Here is a 20,176-nt window from a genome sequence, read left to right as displayed (position 1 = left end):
AGCATCTAAATATATTATCAAATTTTGCTGTATTTAATGTGTCCACCCTTTGCCTTTATTACAGCTTCCACTCTTTTTGGGAGGCTTGCTTTAGATTTTCATAGAAATCTGCAGGGATATTTTTGTATACTGCCAAAGTTCGGTCTTAAAAGTTGGTTCCATTTTCTGCTTCTCATGATCTAAGTCATCTCAAACATATTCAATAATATTAAGGCCTTCGTCCATTATTCTGAGAAAACCAGCTTTCTTTTGTCTGAGAAAACCAGTTTCTTTGTTTGCTTTGCAAACATTCTTTTTCGTCTATTTCCTTTCCTTTTCCTCAGACTCATAGTGCTGATTTGTCTGCTCACAGCAGAGAGATGGACAGAAACACCTGAGGATGTTTTCAGATCTGAAGCAAGAGTGGAGCTTGATTTTCTCCTCTCTCTCAGAGACAAAAGCTTAAAGTGCTGTTTATCTGATGGGGACAGTTTTGGAGGTCTACCAGGTCTTGCATGGTTCCTAGGAGTTTCATTTTCTCTTGATCTTTTAATCAATTTAATAACTCCAGTTTTGTTTTTTTCCACTTATTTTCCTTTGGCTTTGCCTTCCTTAAGGAAGTTAATTACCTTATATCTAGGCTTATTGGAAATATCTCCTGAAAAATGAATAACTTATACTTAATTGCATTTTAAACTGGAAATTAAATAAATTAAGGGTGGTATCTGACTTTCGCATAGTATTCTAAAATTTAGAAAGATTTAGAAAAATTTAGAAAATACTTAAAGGAAGTAGTATTTACTAGATTTGTAAAAATGGTGATGATGATTCAAATGGATCAGTTTTGGAAGGTGAGAATTGATTGTGATATGTAATACATTTAATTATCATTTATTAATGATATTAAATGAAGATGTACTCACTTTTTTAGTCAAAATAGGTATTTCGCATGTTTAAATCTGCTACATTACATTACTGTATAAACAGTTTTCCTAGTCGTATTCAGTGTATTTTTAATTAACGACAATTCTTAAATCATACCAAAATATTAAAATCAAATTGTAGTGAAATTTACAGGGCCTATAGGGCAACTCACCTTTGAGAAAGGAGCAGACTGACAGCACACAGAGCCTGAGAGAGCAGCTCTGGTCCTCCTCTATTGTCCTGAAGATCCTCCAGCAGAAGATCAACACAGTCTTTCACCCCTGCCTTCTCCAGTACACAGAGGAAAGGCCCAGGCTCGGTTAGACCCAAAACATCTGGTGTCATGACTTCCACCAGCGCTGCTAAATACACTTTTTTGTACTCCATATCCTGGTCCAACAGCGCCTCCTTCAGGTTGGCCTGCACACAGCATACACTGTTGTAGAGGCATTTCAGCAAGAAGCTGTTAACTAGCCAGGAATCAGATGATCTTGCCTATGGCCTACCAAAACCACTACTATCATAACTCTAAGAATAATCCTAGAACAGCAGGTTAGATTATTTGTTTACTTCTATCCAAGTGTATGAAAGTAAGTATGACTACTACAACATAGTAAGATTAAGTGCACATTGTACACAGCAGATTCATAATGTAGTAAAGTGCAATGCCAAAGGTCTTCAGCTCTACGGCACAGAAAGCCCTTTCACAACATCACTTAACATTCAACATAATGGATGGAAACACTTTTAGAGACTGTGGAGAGAGATGTAATAGCTTGATAAGGTTTATTATAAAGTCATTAGTCTGATATACAGAGAGCTGAATTCTGAATTATGTGTGTGTGTTGGGTGAAAGTTCACCGCAAACAGCTCCCTCACAATGAGAGCAGGGCGTAAATGCCTGCCAAGACCAAGCCCATTCTGTTCTGGACAATAGCTGTGCTAATACACCCTAATCAGGTAAGAACAGAAGCAGTGAACCTAAGATCTCCAGCATGATTTAAACCCCTCTGAGCAATATATTACAGCAGATTTCTACAGCCTTAATTTCCTTCCATTGTGATGGGTTAAAAAATAAAGAGAAGTGGACTACCACATGCCAACAGAGCTAAGCCCTTTGCCACAGTCAGTTATAGAACAACTACTGGGCCCGAAACCATATAGAAAAACACTTACGACATATAGAATGAAAAATGAAACTGGGCCAGTTTCCCAGTCATGGATTAAGCCTAATTATGGACTTAACTGCCAATGTCAACAATGAATCACCACCGAAAAATCTTTTCAGTTTATGCTTAGACTTAATCTGGACTTGCACAGTCGGCCCTTTACGTATAAACATGTTGCCTCAAGTGAAATTACACAAAAGTATTTGCTCTGTCTGCATAGCTTAACAACAGATTTTGATAGGTGAAACCTTAATGCTCACCTGGAGTGCTCGCATTAGAACCTTCTGTAGGCTGGTTCCTCTCCAGCTCCTCCCTTCTTTTACCCATTTGACCAAGAACAGCCGTGCAACTGTGCTCTCATTGGACAGGTTCTGCCAGACCTGCCACGCCCACTCTGGATCTTCACACAGGAAGTATACTGCACTTTGGTGGAAAGAGGCGGAGCCAAGCTGAACAGAAAAAGCAAGACATAAAAATAGGTTAAGGCAGAAAAGGAAAGTTAAGTTGAAAATATATCACATACCCAAATGCAAAGCCTTTGAGCTCCAAGGAATGGAAAATCACTAGCCTGAAGTATCTTTGAGCTTCTTCAGATATCTCTACACTGCCATTCAAAAGCCTGGAATTATCATTCAAAATCTTGGAATCTGTGTTTTCAAAAATTCCAACCAACTTCGCTGCAGATGAACATGTCAAATGGATTTAATAGGATAGTAGTATCATCATGCAACACAATGCAACATCACAGGAAACATAAAAATGTGATGTACAAAATGTAATGACCAAAATGACTGAGAAAGTTGAATAGCATCAAATTAAAATAAAAATAATATCCAGAATGCTTCATATGCAATGAAATGTTTAAAAATAGCACCAGTGTCAATGTAGAATATTTATCTATAGAATATATCTATTGTGTATAACTTTTTTGACAGTGTATATAGTTATAAAAATTATAATAATTATTAATACGCAAATAATTATTATAAACAAATAATCATTCACATGACAAGTGACTTAAATCTTGAACAACAGTATATAAACTCTGCTGTCTACAACACTCCAGCTTTACATTGACAATCCCAGGTTCAATCTTAACAATCATAAGGCTGAACATTCTTTGCACCTCCAGTGTGTGTGGAGCTCGATGTATCTCCTCCAGCAGCAGAGAGCACAGGTGGGAGAGGAAAGTCTCAGAGCAGTTCTCTCTCAACAGCCTCAGCACAGACACGTACTCCTGCCGCACCAGAGGACACCGCTGCTCTGGGGAAGCGAGCCACAGCCGGGCCTCCAAACCCTCCACCACATCACGGAGAGAGGACTGACAAGGGCTACAGACAGCAACATGTTACAGAGATTAGCACCTAGCAGCAGAAATGGCCACTTTTTTTGCAATTATAATTCAATGGCAACAAATTAAATACAAACAATGCCTTCTTTCAAACCTAGAAGTCCATGAAATGGTTATCCAAATACATAATAAAACCTCAGTCAGGAGAGTTTTTAATAGGATAAATGGATGCTAAAAGTGAAAAACTTTAAAAAGAGTTATTTTAACTGAAGCACATCATTGGAGATGACAGTCCCTCCAGCAATCTGCATTCACAAATTCATGCAAATTCAAGCAATCCTAGCAATATTTAAGGGCTTGAAATCTTTTTTGGAATATTTTTCACAGTGTTGATTGTTGCAAAGAACATTAGTTGCTGAGTTCAGATGAGTTCAGAGTCAGACTGCATTGCTTATTTTGCTTGCAATTAGTTTCGTTTCACAGTTTCAATGTAAAATCTTCTTTCTTTCTTTTTTCAAGCTTTAATACAGTGCTATCCTTTAATACAAATCCTAGGTATAGTCGTTATGTGGAAAGAACTACACTGGCACAACCATTTAAGCAAAAATAAAATCACACTAAAAATGCTATGAACATCTTTGATTAAGCTGTCAGTACTGTTGTTTCTCCACCAGCTCCATCTGTATGGTGTACTCACTTGCCAGCGTGCAGTGCTCTGACCAGGATGGCCTTTATCTGTAGGAGTTGGCCATGAACGCGGTTGTGACAGCATGGGGTGTCCGGTGACTCTGGCAGCTCTCCCACCAACCGCAGGATGCTTGCCAGATACTCCATGGGTGGTATCATAGCAACCAGGGCTCTGGATGACATCACTCTAACTGCATAGACTGGGCTAGCGGCTAATTGAAGGAACGGAGGCAGGAAGTCTGACAGAGCGCTGAGGAAAAGATGAGAAAATCATTTTCAACAAAAATAATTCTTGATCAATAAAGTCTTAATTTCCTTATTTCCTGTTAAAACTGTCTAAGAGATGGATAAACAGATTTCTCCATGTTATGAAAGACAGTTGACAATGGTGTGAGTAGGTGGGTGAGGCAGACTGGTGCCAATATTCTGAATGCAAATTTGTTCATCCCCCTGAATGTCTGGCAGGGTCTCTGAGGAATTAGAAGACACAGCTTGATCAGGCACATGCTGGCTCTCTGCTTTATGTGTCTGTAGTATACTTTGTATACTGCCATCCCAAAAGTTTGCAATTACTATTCAAAAGCCTGGAAGCACTGTTTTCAACAAAATAAAACCTACTTTGTTGTAGATACATGTTTATACATTCGAGATTCGATGATAGTGGTACTACTTCATAAGTTTCAAAAACCTGTAGCACATCAAGAACGAGGCTATTATAAAGTAAATATTCAGAATGCCTCATATTTGAGAAGTGGTGCTCATATGTATAGGTGAATATGCTGACAAGAATGAACTACAATAGATTATTACAGTGAATTACTATTATCGTTTGGGCGCCCTGGTCAAATTACGTTTTATTGATTGATTATTGAGGTCAAAATAAGTAATAATGCAGCCTTTGTAAAATTTAATATATTATGCCCCCCCAGTATGTTAAATCCAGCAAATAAATAGAAATTGTGCACTACAATTTGAGGAAAAATACCATATTCAAGTTTGTGGATGTGTCAACAAAACAGGTAATTTGACTGGGGTTTTCAAACTTGTGCATAAGACTGTACTTATAATACCTATTAGTATCTAGTTTACAGTATTACAATACAAACTATATTATTACTGAATAAAATAACAAAAAGTATTAACACAAGTGAGTCCTAACTTGTTAATGGTAATGTCATTCACAATTCAGCCAAGCTCTCCTTTAACCAATACCGTGTTTGCTCCTGGGCTCCAGGCTGAAGCTTGGCCAGCAGTGTGAGCACAGGGTAAAGGGAGGGATGAAGACTCAGTCTGCTTTCATGCAGATCTGCGGCTGCACTCTCTAGTGCTTCTTGCAGGAAGGGCTGCAGGGCAGGGTAGTGACTGAAGAAGGCCGGGGGAGACATGCTGTACTGGGCGGAGACATCCTCACCAGCAGGCCGCTGACCCAACATCCGAGTACAAAGAGAACCTGAGGAACAAAAGGTCAAGAACAACAATGAATTAATAAAAGAAAGTAAATGTTTTTTTTCAGTTTAGATCTAAAAGACTGTACTCTTTGTGTTATCAGTGCATGCATGTAACCACATGCCTTTGCTTTTATTCCACTAACAACACTGATAGCTTAACTTTACCTAGTGAAATAATATCATTAAAATAATCCACTACATTTTTACTGTTGTTAAATTAATCTGGTGGTGGTGTTCACCAAACAAGCTGAAAAAAAAAGGAGTGATGATTTTATTTTGCTGGTACAATATATACAGACAAAGCTGCTTTCTGAAAACTAAGGGTACTAGCATCCTCAATGCAGCAGGCCTTGCGTACTGTAGAGTTGCAGAGCAGCATTCCTCATGGCCCAGCAGGGTGAGCTAAGGAGTGTGAGGGACAGCATGGCGATAGCAGGGGCATACTGAAGAATATTCAAACCCAGACTGGAGCCCCTCACCAGCGTCTGCAGCGTGTGAACTGCACACACCTAGAGAGAGAGAAAGAGAAAGAGAGAGTCAGCGCAAAGGCAACTCCAAATTAAGTCTAGCAATGACTATATACATTAAACAGATCTACTGCAAAAGATGTCAATAATTTCATTACTTAGCCACTATATGTCATGTGTTCTGCATTGTTCTGCAGTTGTTGGACTACAGTCCACCAGTCAATTACACCTTGATTATTACAGAAAAAAATACCTAAAAACCAAAGTACTCCATATTATTATTATTATTGTTATTATTATTATTATTATTATCTAACAGTAAAATTGCATGGGAATTATATTGTGATAGCATTGACATTTCTGCTGCATGCAAGTTATAACAAGTAAAGTGTTGGCAAAAGTAAGAAGTGAGTCTTAGTTCTCAGTGGATTTGTTTGATAATTTCAGTCAAGTTATAACTAAATTACAACCATGCCTGATCAGTGAGTAGCATTCATGCTGCAACAGGTTTTTGTTTTAATGGTTCACCACCTGTCTTTGCTTTTAACAACAGCCTAAGCTGATTTTATATAGCTTATGTCTGGTGAGTGAAGCAAAAGGAAAAAAATAGATTTGTGGGATGGATTTAAAGATAAAATATGCATATGTGATGTATGAAGTTATGAAACTCAGACTAGTACTTTGCGACCCCTGTTCTGACAGACTGCAATACACTATATGAAGTGCTGTATGTTGTTTCCCCACACCACAAAATAAAAATCTGCCTGTTCAGCAGCTCTAACAGGATCGATGCTGACACTGTGACAGGCAGAAAACATTATGGCTTGTAACCGTGAGAAGAACCACAGAAGGCATAATGGTTCAGTTATTTAATTAATCAAATAACAGTCAATACATTTACTTTTTATTCTACCTCTATAATGCAGTTTCCAAACTGCATTTAGTCTCCTCCTATCAAAAAGAATCAGGAGTGTAAAGTAGAGTGGCGTAATTCAGTCAGCGTAATAAATGTATTATAATATGACTATGGAAAGTATAGAAGCATGTTGAATAACAGTAATGATGAGTAGAGAGGATGTACCTGGGGAAGGTCAACTGTTTGATCCCAGTCTTTGGGCACAGGGGCCCTCGCAGTCTCTAACAGGGTGTTCACACTGTGGGCGAGCAGAGGACGAGAAGCACTATTTTCCTCTGCAGCTAACACACCTAGAATGAGCATGGGCAGTCCGGCTGCACGTCTCGTCACTGAGGTGGCACGCGGCGACTGAAGAACATTCAGACCCTGCACAGACAAGGAAAGAGGAAAAAAGAGGAAATGAACTCATTTTAAGGAGTGAAACATTGCAATAAATGATAATATGGATGATATTTTATATAGGCAAAATTTTAACTTAATCAGTTTTATTTGATACACTTTAATTAATCAGCTGAAGCACCTTATGTCTGTTTACTGGCTAATATCAACATTACGTACTTCTCTTTGATAAGAAAAGTATATATTAATTTGTTTATCCACTAGTATATACTGCTTTTTGTCCTGTTTTGTATACACGACTGGGCAAAAAAACAAACAAGTGAGCAGTCAAATGACTTTATTCTACATTTACATTATTTATTCATCAAATGCATTTCCATTGTAATTCAATTCAGCGGACAAAATTTTATGCCAGTTTTGTATTCAATATTTGCCATTTTAACAAAGCTTTTTATTTAACATGCAAATTCAAACAACTCAAATAACAGAAAGAATGACTGTATACATACTGTAGAGCTGGGGTGCAGCTTCCTGACTTTCTTATCGGGTTTGCTGGTGTCTGTTAATTAGCTCTTATTTTTCATCAGTTCTCTTTGACTAAAGGTTTTTGTGTTACCCTCATACTAAAAGTACTACATCATTAAAAGTCTCAGAACTTCATGACTTTCCTCACATTAGTGGTGTCTGTCAATTATAATATTGAACATGTGATGTGTACTCACTCTCAGCAGTCAAATTTTCATGAAATAGTGTATCAGTATGAAACAGCGCTGCTTCGTAAAGTACCTGCTGTAGTATTTGGCCAGGAATCTCTCTGAGCTCTGGATCAGAGCTGGCAAGGAGAGCAGCACAGAACTTAGTGAATCCAATACAGCAGCCCTCCACTGCCCCCTGCAGGAGACATAGAGGGTAACATGCTGTTAAACACTAAAGCACAATGTGATGGAGTTGAAACAGTTATACTTGCAGTTATACCTGCAAACATTATTAAAAAAATCAACTGTACAATCGAAACTGTATCAAAAATAAGTCAAAGCTGTAAATCATGCTTACCCAGTGTCTACATTTGAGAATAATGTCCGTGAACACTTTTGATGCCCTCTGCAGGTCTTCCACAGTTGGCAGTGTTGTGTCTTTACAGGTCACTGATAGAATTCTCTCCACCAGCGAGCCCAAAAAAATTCCCCATTTCCTTTGCAAGAAAAGAGAGATATATACTGAAATATATATACTGAATAAATATATACTGATATAAACTGAAAAGCAAAATTAGCAACAGTAACAGTCATCAAAGACTTCATTACACATATTTTAGAGCTTATACATTCATGATTTTAGGAAAACAATATAGCAGCATGACAATCATTATAAACTACATTACAGAATATGCTTTACAATCAAAATACTTTAGCTTATGAAGTATTTAGGAGAACTGATTCCATTTCCAGGCCTCTAACTACCTTCAGTGTGACCCAGCAGCAGGTCAGAACCAGACTGTGTTCTTCAGATAGCAGCACATTCTCCTCCCCTTCTTCATCCAACCCTGCCTGACCTGTTCCACCTTGACTAATCAGAGAGCTGATGGCATTTCCCATGTCGCAAAATGAGGGTGGGACCTCTGGAATAGACCAAAATGGAGCTTGCCTTGTACAGGAGAGCAAAAACTGACAGTAAAAAGCATACAAACACAAATTTATTCATATTTTATTGACCTTCCGAAACCATTTGTGTCTTTTAGCAGCTGGGGTGCGAGTACCTTTGTCTTCAGCATGCTGGTCTCCATAAAGCACGCCCAGCAACAGCAGAGTGATCTTCTCCAGCAGCGACAGTATCTCTACTGTCATGACGTGGTCTAGAGCTTCAGCCACAGCTCCAGGCACTTCCAGCAGACACCTCTGCAGAGCACTTACTACACCTACAGACATTCAGTTACATCCAAACACAGCACCTTTAAGAAAACATGCTGTTGAGCCGTGCTGTGAAAGTACTGACAATACGATCAATATGCTCAGATTTTTTTTATCGCTATGATATCATTACATTGCCCTTTTTAATGCACACACTGGAGCGGACATTAGTCTATGTTACCGTGTAGCGGTGAGGAGCGTGCAGCGAGCAGCATGTCCTCTCTGGCAGTAATGTATTGCTGCTCCAGGCTCTTCAACAGGTGTCCAATCAGCTTGGCTGACTGCATCTGACCCTGCTTCTCACCTCCCACCACCAGACCATCCAGAGATACACACCTACAGCACAGAAGTTTGTTTTCTGAAAGCCTTTTGTAGCTACTTAGTAGATCAGTAAATCCAGCTGTCTGCCTTAATACTGAAAACAAAGCACTGAAGGACAAAACACATCTTGGATTGAACAAAATGAAACAGACTACACTAAAACACTGTGGATAAAACATTGCTGGACAGAAAAAGCACTGACAGAAATGAACACATAAAACAGAACATAAAAGCTTAAAGAAGGATTAGAACACATTAACTCACTTCTGTAGCAGCAGCTTGACCATCAGAGCCCCCATCTGGGCCTCCTGCACACGCGGGCTGTGGAGCAACCTCTGTGCCCGGTTGAAGAGCACGGTGACCACATCAGGCTGGAGAGAGTGAGGAAAAAACCTCGCAAGCAGTTCAGCTGCCTGCTCACGGATCTAGAAGATGACAAGGTTGTTTTCTTCTCTGTATTTTTTCAAATAAAAAGCATGAATCCTGTGTGCAATTTTACAAGTTGTCCGTCTAATTTTCTTTCTAATTCATGAAAAAATAAAGTGCAAATAAGGAAGGACAGAACATTTTATTTTTAACGTTGTACTCGTTTGGTTTTGTTGAGTTAGATGTGTACCTCATTGGTTGCATCTTCCAAACAGCCAATCAGGACCAACTGTCTTGATCTGGAGAAGAAATCCCACTTTCCCCTGTGCCTTGCCCAGTTTATCAGAGCAGCCATGTTAGCTAAAAAGAAATATGCAGTTTTAAAGAAATAGTTCAGTCAAAATGGCTAACAAACACTAGAGGTCAACAGTCAAATAGCTCATATCATCTGCATGAAAATATAAATCCCGAAACTTTTTTCAGCTAGCTCAAAGAACATCCAGACCGAACACTGCAGATAGCCTCTTTAGACAACAGGGTCTGTATACACAGACCATCTCAGGGGTAGGAGTGCTGATCTAGAATCAGGTTCTGTGACAATTCTGTGACTGTCAGAAAATACAGAGAAATCTGAACCAAGATCAACCCTCTAAGCAGTCTTAAGACTGCTTTGTGAATACCAGCTCTGGTGTTGTCTGAAATGGCTGCCTGTAGTGGTGAAGTTTTGTTTATTTTTGTTCAGTTTTGTTTGGCTAAACTTGGTGTGATTCTGGATGACCAGTTATTGTTCTTGGCTCATATCGTGAACCTTCCTCGTTCATGCAGGTTTCTCCTGTACAACATCCGGAGGATTCAACCCTTTCTTACTCAAGAGGCCACACAGGCGCTAGTTCAGTCTCTTGTCATCTCAAGGCTTAACTACTGCAACTCGCTCTTGGCTGGTCTTCCTATGCAGGCCATCAAACCCCTGCAACTCATCCAGAATGCAGCAGCACGGCTCGTCTTCAATCTTCCTAAGTTCAATCACGTCACTCCACTGCTGCGCTCCCTTCACTGGCTTCCTGTAGCTGCACGCATCAGATTTAAAACCCTGAGGCTTGCCTACAAAGCCAAAAACGGACCAGCCCCTCCTTACCTGATGGCTATGGTCAAAACTTGAACTGTACCTTGAGCCCTTCAAGCTTCAAGTATGGCTCGGCTTGCCATCCTTCAAGACGTGTGGAAGACAAGCATCAAGACTTTTCTCTGTCCTGGCACCCAGGTGGTGGAACAATCTCCCACTGGCTGTCCAAACAGCAGAGTCTCTTGTGGTCTTCAAACTCAGACTGAAGTCACATCTCTTTATACAGCACTTAAGTGAGCCCTGAGTTAAGTATTCATTGTAATGTATTGTACTACACTTATTGAAATGTACTGTATTGCATTGTGTTTAACTCTGTTTCTTTTCTCTAGGTATCAACATGGACTTTTGTGTCTAGCAGTATCTGAGCTCAGGACTAGCTTCCTCTCTAACCTATTTGTAACTAGCAAAGATACTTTCTCTGAGTAGACAACAGCACTTTTTGTAAGTCGCTCTGGACAAGAGCTTCTGCTAAATGCTATAAATGTAAATGTTCATTTTTATACTATGAAAATGAACAATACTGTATCTGAACACACTGACTGAACACACTGACTATTCTGTACAACCTTAACAAAGATCTGGATGCTGTTTGAGTGGCTTGAGAGAACTTACTGAGTTTTAGTGTTTGTTAGCAATGTTAGCCTTGTGGTTCCAGTTCTGAACTAAAGAACCAAAATTTGGACACCTTGGTTTGATTGACTACGTCTAAGGTAAGGTGGAAAAATGTGTAAATTCGATTTTTTTGCTTTAAGGAGCACCATGTAAAGAACAGAACAATCACAAGCAATAATTCTGAAGATATTAAAGTAAGCTGTTGAATTAAATGAAAATATCTGCTGAAGCTGTTTTTTCACCTGGTGGCTGACCCTTTTTCTTGTCTGGGCTCCAGCAGTCTGAGCAGGTCTCCAGAACAGCACTCAACAACAACAGAGCAGTCTTCTTCCTCTGGAAGCTGTTACCAGGAACCAAGCAGACCAAAGGCAGCTGGGCCAGCCAGTCTACAAAGCCTGTGGGTAGATACTTTCCATCAATTTTCACAGTTATATTCAAAAACACAAGTTATTAAGTAATGCTGATTGTCACAGCCTTTTAAATGCTAAATAGAATATGCATATTGAAAATTAAGGCATAAACTGCTGACTACTAGACAGTATGATCTCAGGGTTTAACATGACGGCTTGGCCAAAATCAAATGTACCTTGTTGTTTCCTGACCCAAATTTTAGACAGTTACTCATTAAATGTCTGTTGCTTTAGCTTTACACTGGAGCTAAAGCTAATGTAGCTAACACTTAGTGGAAGCTCATAATCACCAGTTAGCATTGCGCAAACTGCATGCCTAAATCATCATACTTGCCTCAAATCATGCCAAGCTGTTAACTAATCTCAAACAGCATTGCTTTTGTTGTTTCAGACACTGTATGGCTTTTTTTAATCGACAAAAGTGGACAAAAATGACCATTCAGACGTCAAAGTGGCTGCTACTACTAAGCAACAAACTACTGACCATTTTAAGATAAAGGTATTAGATATAGTATCAGAAAAAGTCTATTTATGGTTTGAAGCAAGTGTGTGATGATTTAGACAACCTTGTGGCCATAAGCTTCCTTTACGTATTGGCTACACTAGCCTTTTAGCTCCAGTGCAAAACTAAAGAAGCAAACTTCACATACCCAATATGTCTTAGCTGACTGACTACTTCTGGTATAAGGGAGAAAACTGAAGCTTTCATTTTTGACCAAACCATCACTTTAAGAAGCCAAACAAGGAGAACATCCTGGACTTTAGCAACAAAAACAGTTTAATGTAGCAGGTCCGTACCGACTCCGTGTTCAAGCTCCATTTCTTCTTCCTCACTTAGCCCTCTTTTGCTTTTTTGACCCTTGAGGCTTGCCAAGCAGCTGTCTCGAATACGCACCAGGAACTTCCTGACTCCTGCTTGGAGGTGCTGGCGAAATGGAGATGACTCGCTGTTCATATTTAGAGGTAAGAAGTCCCTCATGGTGGAGTACTCCATTTGCATTGGGGCCTCTTTAGTCTTTGGGCTACAGCAGAGAAGGCTGAATGCTGCCAGTCGGACGCTGTCGTCCAGAGAGGACAGAGCTAGTTGCAGGGTCTCCATGGCAGTGGTGCTGTCCGATGCCCATGGTGAACATCCACTGGTTGCCCGCTGGGCACTCATGATGCAAGCCCAGGCTCGTAGGTTTCCCGGGGCAGAGGGGTCAAGAACAGACAGAAGGAGGTCAAATGCTCCAGGGAAGCAGCGTAGTGTGCATGGCAGGAGATAGCTGGAGGCATTATTCTGCAGTAAAGTCACATCAGAGGTCAAAGCTTTCAGGACAGTAGGCTGCCAACGCTGAGCCCACTGACTCGCAAAGTATGGCTCAGTAAGCACTCCATCCTTCGATGGATCAATGGCAAGCTCTCGTCTCTGCTCCTGAAGGAGGTATTTGTAGATTTCAGAGGCACAAGGAGCAAGGTGATTGGTGGAGAGGCACTTTAGGATATGAGAAGGTAAAGCAGGATACTGTTCCAGAACCTGAAAGAGATAAGGCCACATGCGGGCATAGTGTTAGGACCCTAAGCCCACTCCTTAGGACAGGACTTCCCAATCCCAGTCCTATGGACATTTGTGTGCTTCCTTTTTAATGACATATCACTTGATTTATCTGATTAACTCATTAACAAGCTATGACAGGTCAGATGTGTTAGAGGAGGGAAAAACAAAAAAAAATGTGCAGAGCATGGTTTCTGCAGGACTGACCCTGGGGACCACAGCCTGAGGGCAATTATAAGAGTAATAATAATAAATGATGCATCGATTCAGCATCCAGTAGTGACACTGTTATTACCTTGGATTTCAGTCAGACCCACATTTGATGCTGTTTTTTTTAGTCATGGTTGTTCTAAAACTTTTCACTCCTCAAGTCATCTAAAGACACTGTGCAATATTAAAAATTAGTATTACTTTATCCCAATTTTAGCTTACACAGTGTAGATTGAAATACTACAAGACAAACACCAAAAGTTATGTCAAAATGTTTCATCCAAAATTTACTTTTTTTAAAAAAACACCAAGAAATTAATTTATAATATACTGTAATTATTTATTATTTTTTTAATTAATTTTTTTAAGCTCTCCAGACAAAAAAAAAATTGCATGCATACTTTCTTCTCTAATACTTGGTTAAGCATCCCTTGCCTTTTAGGGCCCACTGTCCACAGTTTTATTTATTCTTCACACCTTTGGTTTGGTTGTTTTTAAGACTGTTCTTGTGTCTTTAAGACTGACCTACATAAATAACCTCCGTTTTGAGTGGCTGCCCTGTATTGTGCCTCATTCAAAAAGCAACTTTTTATAACTTCAGTGTGAATAGGTGGATATATGTAAACAGGTTGTTTTTGCAGCTTATTTTCCATATGTGACCTGTATGGACTGATGAGTCAACGAGTATGTTTTGAAACTTTGACAGTGTTACATCAAACTCTTTTATTACCATAAATAAATAAATAAATAAATAAATAAATAGTTTTTCCATGATATGAGCCCGTTAATGACAGTGCCAATCCTGTCAGGCAAGCATTACACCAGTCTCATGACATCTTGAGCTCTCTTGAGTTCCTGTCCCTTGTAACCCACTCTTCCACTGTGCTTCATGTTTGAGCAGAACACAACACTGGCACTCCCACATTCCAGAATGACAGCTGTGGGGTGTCTGTATGTGACTGGCTCAACATGCTGGAGCACTGGGTCATTTTGACTGACCAGTAAAATCACCAGACCTAAATCCCAATTCTTCATTTGGCACAGCAGGTGAAATACTGCAACAGGCACAAAAAATCTGAAATGTGATCTCAGTGGAAGAGTGGGATAAACTGGACAGGAACTTTATTAAGCAACTGCTGTAATCTTACCTGACAGGAATTACGCAGTTATGAGGGACACGGACACACAATTGGTGTCCGGTGAGCTTAGTAATTTATTGATAAATTATCTGCGTGAGATTTGATCACCACATTTCAAATATGAGGCACTCTGGAAGTTAATTTTATTATAACTTCACTGTAGTGTTTATAACTTATTATAGCTTCAATGTTATACAGGCTTCTCAGGCGTTACAGAATCATCTGCAGCTCTTTTCATTATTCTAAAACATATCCAAAATTTCTTCTACAAGTTCACAGATTTCAACTAATTTGTAGCATTAATGATTACTTGTAGAGTTGCAGCATAATTTCACACATCTTTTTAACATCTGAATTGTTATTCCAAACTTCTAAACTCTATATAAACCTTCAGACAGCTTATGAATGTAGTAATATCAAATCAAATAATCACACTACTGTTTACAAACAACAAACTACTGGTTTGTTAATTAACATCTAAATAGACATAAAGAAAAACAACATATGTTTGCAGACTGACATGCTTTTTCAACTCTTTCTAACTAGTCATACCATCACAGACAGAACAGAGACATCTCACCTTGTCTGTCCCCACATATGGCAGAAGGGCACTGAGCGGAGAGTATTTGGCCTTGGACTCCCACGGCAGCTCAGCAATCCTGTGCAGTAACTCCGCATAAAGCCGTTTCTCAGAGTCCCCAGAATGTTTGCAGTCCAGATCATAGACTTCCAGAAACAGACAGAAGGCAGTGCGCACTGACTCAGAAACACCTTCTACCTGTAGATACATTTGGAAATGAAAAAAACAACAAGAACAACTGCCATACATAAACTGGCATGATCTTCAAGTGTTGTGTTGCTTTGATCAAGGAATACAAATACATACTTTGGTGGGTTTCTCTATTTGCATTATTAAATCTCCAAAAACCAGCTGAAGTCTTAAGGTCTTACCGGGCTCTCTGCATTGTTCCAAATGATTTGTGTGAGTGTGTGTCGCAGGCTTGAGCCTTCCCCAAGTAAAGGAGCACCAGTCACCTCCCAAATCTCCGGCAGACATTCTTTCACACTTTTCAGCCACATGATAAACACTGCAATCAAAAAATAGCTCGATTTCCATCCAAAGAATTGACTACAGCCTTTCTAAATAGAAACTGCACAAACAGCCCTACAATCGTATGCAGAGGTTTGACGCAGTCAAATTGCATATTTTGTTGATTTTCTAGGTGGAGAAAAGTTAACACTTTATCTACAGACACATAAATATGGCATTAAATATGGAGTTTAATATTGGAAATAATAAAAATAAAATCTAAAATGTGTAGGAATATTTGCACAGGTTTTATTTTTTTCATGTTTTATTTTTATTTTGTCTCCAATATGTCAAATTTGATTAAAGTGTGCAGAAGTGTGTTCTCTGCAAAGGATGTGTTAACTTACTTTCACTTAGAAAATCACCTAAACATGGAATTTGACCAGGGGCACCCACAATTTCACATACAATTATATGGCAAACAAATGTGATTTCTTGCATGATGATTCCAATTGGGACAAGAATCATAATAATATTATAATAAAACACAATAAACAAAATTTCCTTATTAGTAGGTTATGCAAAAGTCAGGGAGGCCAAATCTGAGTATGTTTTGACATACATTACATATGAAGCATGTCAAACAAGAGGTATATGTAGGTTTAATACTTATATAATACTTCTATAGAGTGCAGCACCTTGAAACACATGGTACTGATAGTCCAGTTTCTCCTTGTGCAAAGCTGAGATGAGAGGAAATAATCCATCCAGGAGGAGACATGCCTGAGAAACATAGACAACGATGTGTAAGAAGGTGGAGAGCACAAAGGGGTGAATCTTTAAGGGAAAGGAAAATCTTTACTTGCCTTTTTTTCCTCCTCCAACATCACTATTTTCTTCTTATTATTGTTATTATTATCTAGTTCTGAACAGATATACTAATTGAATGACCTTTTATGGTACAGTGGTACAGTATAGATGGGGTGGTGTTGTAATAAACAATAAAAATACCTTGGTTAAAAAAAAAGAAAAAATAAGAAACAAAGTGGAGAGTAAAGCAAATATCCTCCAATATCAAGAACCAATAAAGGAGACAAAAAATAAAAGCTGCATAATAAATTCATCAAAAAGAAGCCTTATGCAAAGATCTATATCAAAGCAGATTTATCAAAGCAGATTTATCAGCTGCTGATTTTAGTCAACTCAGCCGGTGATTTTTGGCTGTTTTTATTTTTTGAAGCTTTGCTTTGAGTGGAACAAGCAACAAAGACAGCCACACTGTTCATTATTAGGGGGGCACAATCAGAATTGGCCAAGATTGGAATTGGCAGATTTTTGCTCCAAACACAGAATCAGCAATCAGATGATTTCATTTTTATTTTGGCTGATCTGTGTTGTAATTTTATGAGATAATTAAGACGAGGAAGGTAAGTGCACTTGCACTGTATTTGATCGCTGCTGCTACTCATTTAATATAATTAGAATTACTCATTATGCTAAGCAGCCATCTGCCTCTTGCTTTCAACACAGCACATTATTTAAATCCTATTATTTAAAAATTTAAAGAGTAAGTAATGGGCCTCACTCACCAACATAACGTTTCTCAACATAAAACAGCAAACTTGGTGATTTCATTATATTTAGTACATAATATTATTAAAAGATTCAGAGAATCTGGAGAAATCTCTTAATGCACAATCTGACCAAAATAAATATAAATAAACTGTTTGATTGTTAGGCCAATATTGAGCCTAGCTAATCCCAAACGTGCAGTGCTAGTGCAATACACTGACATACCTCTCTCTTGCTGTGACGATTGATGAGGATGTCCTTTGAGCAGCAGGTCAGGAGTCCTCTGCCTATAGCCAGTCTGTCCACTCCATCCATTTCTCTGGGGCAAAAGTCTACCTGCAGACCACCTACCGTCAAACTCCACTGCTCTACATACACATAAACACACATTTATGAAAATAACATTATATTAGGCAAAATTAAAAAATCATATCAATATCAATAAAATTAAAAATATATATTTAGATTCGGGCTCTGTAGAGGATGTGTTAACTCATTACCTTATAAAATTAATAAAACATGCAATTTTACCAGGGATGTTTAAACCTTTGCATATGACTGTATAGTTAGATCACATTTTTCCATTATTATGAATGAATTAATGATGCTATCAAGTGAAGAGGGATCTACATCCCTGACAACATGATAATGATTCCTTAGAAATTAATTTTTCTTTGATATAATTCAGAATTATTACTGTAAAATACACTGAATATATAAATGTGAGGAAAAAAGGAATATTTACACAGTAGTGTATTCCATTTAAAAAATAACTATGAGAATTTAATTCATGTAAAAAAAAGTGCATAGGTTATTTATTATTATAACTGATTATAATATATTTTAACATATGGCAATGCACTGATTTATTTTTACACAATTTACATACATATTCACACACACAACCACAGCCATCTTTTCAAAAAAGTAGGGACGCTGTGAAAAATGTAAATAAAATGGAATGCAGTGATGTGCAAATCACTGAAACCTTATATTCATTTGAAAACACAAAGACAACACATCAAAAGTGAAAAGAGAAATTTCTATTTTATGAAAAAAATATGCCCATTTCGAATTCGAAGCCAGCAACACAAAAAGTTGGACAAGAAAAGTCTAATGAAGTTGGGTAATGCTTAAAAACTGGTGATTACTTTTATACCCAGTCATGTTACTGGTGGCCCAGTAACATGACTGGGTATAAAAAGGGCATTCCAGAGAGACTTTCAGAAGTAAAGATGAGGAGGGGTTCATCTCTCTGTGAAAGCCTGCATGGGCAAAGAGCGCAACATTTCAAGAACAATGTTTCTCAACATGAAACAGCAAACTTGGGGATTTTATCATCCACAGTACATAATATGATTAAAAGATTTAGAGAATCTAGAGAAATCTCTGTATGCAATGGACAAGGTCAAAAACCAATTTTGGCTGGCTGTGATTTTCTGGCCATCAGGCGGCACTGCATTAAAAACAGACATGATTCTGTAGTGGAAATCACTGCATGGGCTCAGGAACACTTAACCACTGTCTGTGAACGCAGTTCTTCACTGCATCTACAAATGCAAGTTAAAACTGTACCATACAAAGAAGAAGCCATATATAAACAGAATCCAGAAACACCACCGCCTTCTCTGGGCCCGAGCTCATTTAAGATGGACCGAGACAAAGTGGAAAAGTGTCCCGTGGTCTGACAAATCAAAATTTTAAATTCTTTTTGGAAATCATGGACACTGCATCCTCCAGTAACCTAAGCTGTTATCAGCTAGCATTCATGATGGTATCGGGGTGCACACATTCTGCATATATTACAACAGCATGGCTCTATAGTAAAAGTTAGCGAGCTAAACTGGCCTGCCTGCAGTCCGAACCTGTCACCTGTTGAAAACATTTGGCGCATTATGAAGCGAAAAAAACAAAGGAGACCCTGAACTTTTGCGCACTTGAAATCCTATTTCATGCAAGAAAGAGAAAACAATTCACTTTCAAAACTACAGCAATTGGACTCCTCAGTTCCCAAACACTTACAGTGTTGGTAAAAGAAGAGATGATGCAACACAGTGGTAAACATGCCCCTGTCCCAAATGTTTTGGAACATGTTTCTGGCATCAAATTCAAAATGGGCATATTTTCAAAAAACAATACAATTTCTCAGTTTCATTTGATATTTACAATACTATTTTCAATTAAATATAGGGTTTACATGACTTGCATATCATTGTATTCTATTTTTATTTAGATTTAGCAGTGTCATATACAACTTATTTAGCACATATAAATATACACACACACTATATATATATATATATATATATAAATATAATGTGTGATATATATATATATATATCGAATCATCTAAATACATATGCATCATCTACATCAGTGCTATGTTAATAGGTACAGTACTGAAGGCCAGATGGCTCTCTCGTGCGATGCTTGTGTCTGATCCGTTCTAGCTCACCCCCGCTGGTAACCTGCAGCAGACTCCAGGCAGATGAGCCTCCACTCTCACTGTCTGTTGCTGTGGAGATCAGCATGGCAACTGCCGTTCCTGCTAGCAAGCGGGTGTCCCTGTTGGAAGTCTGAGAAACATAATCTAGAATAATTCAACATAACATATCCAAAACTACATACATGGATTTGCATGGAACTTATCAAGAAATAAAAACCTTTACTGTATCATGGCTATATACGAAAAGGTAAAAGCCTTGTGTTGGTGGAGGCCTTAATCAGCTAGA

The 20,176-nt window shown here is 38.5% G+C and overlaps 1 protein-coding gene across 1 annotated transcript in view; it reads right to left on the bottom strand.

Moving 5' to 3' along the window:
- The window catches only part of si:ch211-225b11.4 (thyroid adenoma-associated protein homolog), a 32,086-nt gene that overhangs the window by 8,039 nt on the left and 3,871 nt on the right, over positions 1-20,176 (bottom strand). Inside the window, exons 8-28 of the mRNA XM_036599090.1 lie at positions 19,900-20,020; positions 17,670-17,812; positions 16,571-16,655; positions 15,794-15,930; positions 15,423-15,620; positions 12,758-13,475; positions 11,792-11,944; positions 10,065-10,174; positions 9,713-9,873; positions 9,309-9,463; positions 8,977-9,135; positions 8,680-8,838; positions 8,274-8,410; positions 8,007-8,111; positions 7,047-7,247; positions 5,857-6,007; positions 5,263-5,500; positions 4,061-4,300; positions 3,199-3,403; positions 2,333-2,521; positions 1,076-1,323 (exon numbers count right to left, since the gene is read on the bottom strand). Coding sequence (XP_036454983.1) covers positions 1,076-1,323; positions 2,333-2,521; positions 3,199-3,403; positions 4,061-4,300; positions 5,263-5,500; positions 5,857-6,007; positions 7,047-7,247; positions 8,007-8,111; positions 8,274-8,410; positions 8,680-8,838; positions 8,977-9,135; positions 9,309-9,463; positions 9,713-9,873; positions 10,065-10,174; positions 11,792-11,944; positions 12,758-13,475; positions 15,423-15,620; positions 15,794-15,930; positions 16,571-16,655; positions 17,670-17,812; positions 19,900-20,020 — 4,013 coding nt within the window. The remainder of the gene's footprint in view (positions 1-1,075; positions 1,324-2,332; positions 2,522-3,198; positions 3,404-4,060; positions 4,301-5,262; positions 5,501-5,856; positions 6,008-7,046; positions 7,248-8,006; positions 8,112-8,273; positions 8,411-8,679; positions 8,839-8,976; positions 9,136-9,308; positions 9,464-9,712; positions 9,874-10,064; positions 10,175-11,791; positions 11,945-12,757; positions 13,476-15,422; positions 15,621-15,793; positions 15,931-16,570; positions 16,656-17,669; positions 17,813-19,899; positions 20,021-20,176) is intronic.

This window comes from Colossoma macropomum, unplaced genomic scaffold (genome assembly GCF_904425465.1).
Source record: "Colossoma macropomum unplaced genomic scaffold, Colossoma_macropomum, whole genome shotgun sequence".
Lineage (NCBI taxonomy): Eukaryota > Metazoa > Chordata > Actinopteri > Characiformes > Serrasalmidae > Colossoma > Colossoma macropomum.
Note: the sequence above shows the minus strand (reverse complement) of the source record. Positions and strands in the feature narration are given on the sequence as shown.